This window comes from Aptenodytes forsteri, unplaced genomic scaffold (genome assembly GCF_000699145.1).
Source record: "Aptenodytes forsteri isolate BGI_AS27 unplaced genomic scaffold, ASM69914v1 Scaffold15, whole genome shotgun sequence".
Classification (NCBI taxonomy): domain Eukaryota; kingdom Metazoa; phylum Chordata; class Aves; order Sphenisciformes; family Spheniscidae; genus Aptenodytes; species Aptenodytes forsteri.
This window is the reverse complement of record NW_008795129.1, coordinates 23,866,596-23,874,211: the sequence shown is the minus strand read 5'-3', so window position 1 is coordinate 23,874,211 and position 7,616 is coordinate 23,866,596. Positions and strand designations below refer to the sequence as shown.

General features: G+C 45.3%; 1 protein-coding gene across 2 annotated transcripts in view; it reads left to right on the top strand.

The window, feature by feature from the left end:
• Positions 1 to 6,865: 6,865 nt before the first annotated feature.
• CTBP2 (C-terminal binding protein 2) overlaps positions 6,866 to 7,616 on the top strand; it is a 48,437-nt gene continuing 47,686 nt past the window's right edge. The window contains exon 1 of one of the 2 annotated variants that reach the window (XM_009277951.1): positions 6,866 to 7,590. In XM_009277951.1, coding sequence (XP_009276226.1) covers positions 6,866 to 7,590 — 725 coding nt within the window. Of the gene's footprint in view, positions 7,606 to 7,616 lie in introns of both variants that reach the window. The other variant, XM_009277952.1, reaches the window with a different exon arrangement.

Here is a 7,616-nt window from a genome sequence, read left to right as displayed (position 1 = left end):
TCATGAGAGTCACCCCACCATGTTTCTGTGATGGCGACTAAGTCATAGCTATCCTGCTGCACAATGACTTCCAGCTCCTCCTGTTTGCCACCCATGCTGCGTGCATTGGTGTAGATGCACTTGAGCTTGGCTATCGATTTCGCCCCCAGCAGTGGCATGCTACCCCTAAATGAGGTCATCCCCACTGGGGAGCAGCCATCCCCCGTAGCCTTCCCCATGGATGGTGAGGGACCACAGTAAGACATACCTGCAGATGTGGTCCCTCCACATTTAATACTTTGATTTGATTATTGCAATACAATAAACCAATATATCAATCTTTTAAAAAAGCAATGCATAAATACTGTTCAGCTAACATAATATTTCCTCCTGTTTTGTTTTCGGTTTGTTTTTTATCTGCGTTGGGTCTGCAAGGGAAGTACATGTTTCAAGCTCTTGGCATCATCAGGGGAAGTAAGGCAGAGACACCCTAAACCCCAGACTGTTTATCTCCTCAGGACCGTGTTACGGTCTAGTAATGAATTATTTTTTATGCAAAGCCAAGACATGCATGGCAGAGTTCAGAATTACAATATATATTCATTTAACAATGGATTTCGTTACTGCTTTCTGGGACAGATATAATTTCCATGCTTTTCATTACACGTGCTGTTTAAATCTTGATCCTGAATTCTTATTAAAAATGATGAGATTTGACCTCAAGGTCTAATATCCAGTTTTGGAGACAAGGTGCTTGATGTGATTCCTAGAAGATTATTTTTAAGAGCATTCGTAGATTAGATCTTTGCGAGTGGTTGAGGGATGTACCCAATGAACCTTGTCTACTGGCTTTTAGACTGCCGTTCAGCATCCAGATTGATTTTTATTTTGTAGTCCTTGAAAGTGTGTAGTTTTGTGGTGTAGGGATACATCTGATATTTTTATTATCCCTTTGTTGATGCAGGAATGTGACAATGCTGTTTCTGCTAACTTTTATTGGAGTGTCCCCAAACTTGAAGGCAAAATTGTTTCTGATTGAAGTTTCAAGAGCTTGTAGGGCTCATTCCAATGGCTCAAAGTGTGTTTTACAGCTGGGGTTCTTGTTTTTAACTGTGAGTGTATTTTAGATGGTTGCTAGCTCTCTGCATTTGTTACCTGCAAATTGATTTTCATCCCGGATGGCAAATAACCAGGGCTTTGTCAGGGGAGCAGGATAACATGAGGTGACAAGTTACCGCGTGCTCGTTGGGGTGCTTCTGCGCATACCCTTATTCTGCGATAAATACAAGGTAATTGGAGGTAGGCTACCCTTCAATGAAAGACGGGTGAAATGCCTCCAGCCAGAGAGTTGTTGGGATGTGGCAGTGATTTGAGATGCGGCGCTGGCTGGCCGGGAGGGTGGGAAGGATCCTGCCTCCTACACCAAACTCCTTCCGAGTGGAGATAGGCACGGAAAAGCAGCAGAGAGGCAAGCGGTCAGGTCAGCAGGGATCAAGTAAAAGGTCACTGTAGTTTCATTATGTGAAATGCTGCCGTGCACCTTCTCAGCATGATGCGAGCTGGTGTGAGTGGAAGAGGCTTCGCATCCCCTCTTGTCTCATTGGCAGGTGGGGTTTGGGGGGATTCTTGGAAAATTACTCCGAACGGCACTGCAATACTGTGTCATCAGTTTTGAGAGTAAACGTCTGTTTTATTTGGCCTGGGAGGTAGGCTCCTTTGCTGTGCCTCCACATTTATTTAGGTACGATATTAACCTTTTATTTTCCACGTGCATGGGCCCATTTGTACGTAGCCAGTGGGAGTGGCAGTTGAACCCAGTTACAGATTCCAGTTTGTGCGTAACATTTAGAGGCAGCGTGTGCTAGTGCATTCCTGTAACTTGTAATGCATGTGAGCCAACGGTTACGGCGCATTTCTATCTCAGCGCCAGGGGGGTTGAGTTACAAATGGACGTAAGCTTTTGGTTTTTGCTTTAAAGTCATCAAAATACAGAGTTACATGAGGCAATGATTGTTTAATAATCGGCTGATCTTGAGAGCGTTTTGTTGTAACGCACCAAGTTGGTATTTGAGAGTGTTTTGTTGAAGTTACAAAGCATCTATGCTTTTGGTTTGGAAATTAGTAAAAGCATGTGGCATGGCTTCAAGCGCTGAGTGCTTTCAGATGCTGTTCTGTTCCTTTGATTATTGAAAATTATTCCGGCACAATCCTGCTAATTTTCTCTTTGTACTCCTCTAATTTCAGGAGACTGTTAGAAAGTCCATCTAGGCAGAGTGCTTATTGCCACTGTGAGAGAGATTTTTGCAGAGCCAAATTTTAGTAAATGCAGTAATTTCCAAGGATTTGGAACATTTTCTTCCTGTTTTTCTTCTCCCAATTCTTTTTTTTTTTCAATTTGTGCACGCACATGTGTGCATGTGTGCATTATTCACGGTGCACGCTATTCCTTTTTCTCTCCATAGCATCCATGGTATACCACAGTACAGTTTAGCACCAGCTCATTTCTGCTTCCCTGGCATCCTGCAAGCTGAACATAGGAGGACGATGTTCAGAAAAGTCTTCCCGAGCTTTGAGGGTCATTAGGCGCAATCACGTGCAGTCCTTGAAAGCCCAGGCAGTGAGGGCAGAAGCATTTATCCTACCGGTAGCTTTGTACCTTGTCACCTGAAAACATATGACAGACACTGATTAATCTTAACACCATCTGAATGTGATAGGTGTATATTATTATATCCCTCTTGATGGAAGGGGAACGCATGAGGAAGAAATTAAGCAATTTACTCACTGGCAGTGGCAGAGCAAAGTATAAAGTCTGGGTGTCTTGATACCTGCTCTCTTCTTTAACACGAGATGTATTTGTTCTCTAGAGGATTTTTCACTACCAGGAGTAGGATTCCTTTGCCTTTAGAACAGAAATAGCCTTTCCAATACTGATGCACCTTACAGTTTTTGCCAGAAATTACATTTGGCATATTCACTACATTGTTTCAGTTCCGCTCTCTCCCAGAAGGAAATAATTTGGGAGAAAACATCAACATTTTGCTACATTAAAAATCATTTTTTCCAATAGAAACAAGATTTAAACTTGTAATTGAAAAGTATTTTACAATAATAAAAAGCAAAACTAAAACCAATCTGTACTATTTTGTTGCACAGAGTAATTTCTCCAGCAACTTGCTTTCAAAATTTGAAATGAAGTGTTTTAAATCAATGTGAACTAAATTTCACTTCCAACCTCCCCCAAGTCAGTGCTACAGACACTAAAAAATGTTGTTTACACAGTTGTGTTGCAGCTTTAGCATCCTGATTTCTTGTCACAGGCTTTATTTGTAAACCAGGCTTTCTCCTCATGGGAAGAAAACTGCACTTTCTAGCACTGTGTAAGATACTTGTTTCATATCCACTGCGAGTTGTTTCCAGAACCAGATTTCATGCCATCCATTTTTGAAAGTGGTGTTTAAACAATGGCCCACCTTTCTTCTACTCTGTCGTTATCTTTTTTTCAGAGCAGACATTTTCTGTAGTTGTTGTATCATAGCAAAATTTACCGTGTATTAGAGCAACACTAAACTGAAACTCAGGGTATTAAGTCAAAACTGTGCATCCTTCGTCTCCCCCTCATGTCAGGAATTTGGGTGCTGGTGCCTTCTCCACTCCCAAGAAGCACGGATGAGATCAGTGATGTTGGGTTGTGCCCCAGTTCCTCTGTGTCCTTTCTTGGCTGTTGCTGCCTGGGTCTGAATTCAGAAATAGCTACGGAGTTACAGGAATTTGCATAGGCGCTGCTTTTAAGAGCATCAAAAAAAGAAAAATAAAAGACCCTTACTGCCCATCCATAAATATTTCATTCCGATCATTTCTTATTCATTTCTTGATTCACTGGGGTGTAACATTTCCTTTGCTGCCATGGTGGCATGGGAGGCTGCCCAGCTCCATGGCTCCTGGGCACATCTTCCCTGCCAGCTGCAGGGCCAGTGGTGGCTCTTGGTCAGTAAGAAGAGGGGCCAGCAGAGCCCTCCAAAGAGAACATCTGCCCCATGGCTGCAGGGAAAAGTACAACTCCTACAGCTCCTGGTCCTGCAAGCATTTACCTGTGCTTAGCTTGGAGCACAGGAATAGTTAATTTGTTCCATTGAGGTCAGTGCATATGGGATAAACCATCCATATGCATGAGCATTCCCAGCGGCAGGTCTGAAGTTAGTTTCCTGGCTCTGGCGAAGCAGGCGTGAGAAGACCATGTCCTTCTGCCAGAGGGCTGCAAGGTTGCGCCTGTGCAAGAGCAGGCTGGTGCAATGGCGCATGGGTGGTTTTCGGAGCCCAGGCGTGCGGCTCCTGTGGTTGGGCTGAAGGGAGTTTGGAGATGGGTCTTCTGGTCCTGCTGTTGCCCATGTGCGCACTGGAGCCGGGCAGGGCACAGCCACCAGTTACAGATCTGTTGGTTTGGGCGAGGTCTCTTTTGTGTGTCCGTCATGCGACCCAAGGGCTTATTAAAGCTTTTGTTTTTTTCAGAGGTAGTAAATGCTCAAAGCTCCCCTCTGACTTCCCTTGCAGTTGTTCAAGATCAGCATTTTTGAAATTTAATTGCTCTATGGTGTGGTTTTTTCCACTGTCAACCAGGGCTTAACATGGTGGCTCTGTTCATTAGTGATTTCTTTGAAGACAATGGTAGAAGATGCCCTTGACCATGATTTTAATATTTTTCGTATACATTTTTGGTAGCTTTCCTCTGCTGCTTCAGAACAAACAAATGGCACAGATCTCGCTATATCCATTTGGGAATACATTTTATTCTTTAGCAAAATGTTGTTGTAATAAAATGGTTTTGTTTGTTAAAATGTTCTCTGCTTTATTTATAAGCCACAAATGTGTCTTCCCATTTTGACTCTCACAAAAGAAGAAATTTTCCAATATGCCTTAAGTTTGTTAGTTAATTCAATATGATGCCAATCAGATATTCTCTGAGAATTGCATAAATAATCTTCTGGGGCCCATGTTTTGCATGTCTGTGTAATATCCAACATACTTTTAAAGACTGTGGTTCTTGGGGATGGAATTGGAGGAGAGAGTGTTTGAAGAGGATTTATAATATTTACTGCAATGAAGAAATTTAGGGATTACTCAAAGATCCTGTCAGTATTTGGGTCAGAAATATAGCCCAGAGCTATTAGTATGATAGGCAAGTATAAGCATTAGACTGTATTAGTGATTTAGCTATCATAATAGCACAATAGTCTATCATGCGATGGCTAGTGCACTAAACATTTATTGTGGATTAGCTGGGAAAAACGCGCAAGCTGTCTTGCAAACAGACCAGGGAAGGTGACTGTTACTCCTTTTACTGGGTCTGTCCTGGAAGGGGCATGTTGGAGGTGAAGAAATTTGTGATCACAGCAGAGAAAGGGAAAATCATTTCAGTCTGAATTTTTTTAATTAAAAAAGGAAAATATTGCTTCACTAGCAATGGTTAGCAAAATAAGTAACGGTTGACCTATTCTTCTTTGAAAAGGAATATTGGGGCACGAGCAGCATGTGATAATTTAGATACATGTTTTGGGGAGCCATTTTAATATCTCCTCTGAAAATGGTGACTATATATGGAAATTTTTATTACATTCCCAAATAACAATTTTCTGTGGTGTGATTCCATCTAAATCCTTTTGCCTACTCTAAGTACAAAAAAAGCTTAATCCATGTGAATATTGAAATACCACTAGATATAAATTGAGTTTTGTCTGATGTTTCTGAGTGTTTTCCCATCTCATAAACAAGTAGTTTTTTCAAAGGAAGACGGAGATAATAGGCAAAAGTCTACTATTCCTTTTTGCTTTGTAAGACCGCGCTTTACATCCTTTGATCCTCCCCTCCTTTTCTGTGACCTCTGCTAGGGTCTTAAAATTATACATTCCACATTACACCTCCACAATTTTCTGGCCTGGGGTGATGAAAGGATTTGTGTATTACGATAATAATGTAAAGAATCCTTTTGGAGCCTAGTTAGTACAGCTAATTTGAAACTACAACAAAAAATGTAATTTCCAAAGCAAATTACAATATTCATAAAGTGTTAAACAGATACCTAACTAATTTCTAGTTGCTCTTGTATTCTTGAGTATCTTGCATTGGCCTTTTTTTAGGCCTGCCTGCTTGCTCCCATTTAATTTGTCCTTAGCTGTGTGCAGTGGATTAGCATTTCATCAGGGTGGATTAAGATTGAGCTGACACTGAAGCTTTCTTTTTTATTTTTACATGCGCATGTGTGGGGATGGGCGGATACGTGCACGTTTCGTTATCTCGCTGCCGATTCCTGGTGGGTGCTGGTGCGGACGGGAGCCCTGAGCTGACGGGGAAGGAGACAACTGAAACAGATGAAAAGTGTGTTAAAAAACCAACATGCAAAAAAAAAAAATCATTCCCTGGGGAGAAATTGCATTGAGGTTGCTGGCTGGGTCGGTGCAGGAGATTTCATCAGGCTAAAATGATGTCACATGGAGCGAGGGCTTTAGCGGTTTTATTTAGCTCCTAATCCCCACACACTGCTCGGCCAGTTGTCCATGTGCGCGCGCCGTCCCCAGCGGCAGAGGATAAAGCATCTGGGCTGAGCGCGGCCACCCTCTCCTGCGGCTGCACTGCACGGGAAGGGTCTCTCCCTCCACCAACCTGGAGGGAGAGCGGGCGGCAGCGGCCGCTGCATGCTTTGCCTACTAAGGTTTCAAAGAATTAATAATTCAGGCAACACTTTGAAAGGTAAAACCGCCGGTCGTTGGTTTCTGACGTCCCGGGAGGGCTCAGGCGGAACACGGTCTGGTTTTGATGCGTGCCAGAGAAGCGCTGAGAAGGAAGGTGCCTCCTCTTCTCCGTTTCAGTGGGAGCAAGCAGCCTCATGACGATGCCCGTCCCCAGCAAGCACCCCAACATCGGCCGCTCGCAGAGCTGGGACGCTGCTGGCTGGTATGAAGGCAACTGGGAGAGCGAGAACGCTTTTGAGTATCAGAGGCCGCTGGGCCGGAGGAGCTCCCTGACCTACGGCAGCGAGGGTGGCTGGTATGAGCCGTCGCGAGTGAACAATACCACCTTGCAGGGCGGCATGGAGCTGAAGCAAGAGGCGTACCCGTACCAGGATGCCGCCTTCGCCCCCGGGCCCCTCAGGAAGGGCTCCGTTCCTGACTTCACCTACTGTGACCGGCAGGCAGCCATGGTGGGCCGGGGCTCCCTCCCACCCCAGGATTACTACAGCGACCCATCCCTGGCAGCTAGGTCGCCCAAGGACCCCCGCTGCTACCGCGACCACATGGTGAGCAGACCGCTAGCGAGCTATGGGGCACCTGGCAGCCGGCTGTCCTGGGACCAGGCCCCCGGGCGCCCGTCTGCCCCACCAGAGGCCACCCGCCTCTACAGGGACCCAAAGTTGGCCCTGGATGGGCAACGGATGCGCAGCAGAGATGTGTCCACAGCACGGTATGGCGTGGAGTCCTCTGGCCTGCGGTATGCAGCGGAGCCGCCCACTTTCCCCAGCAGGCAAGCCTACGGCGATGGGGCGGAGCAGCCCCCCGAGCCAGCAGGAAGCAGGCAGGCTGCCCCCACCTGCCTGGTGGTGGACCCCACCGGCAGCGCCGGCAGCGGCTACGGGCCAGGCCGGG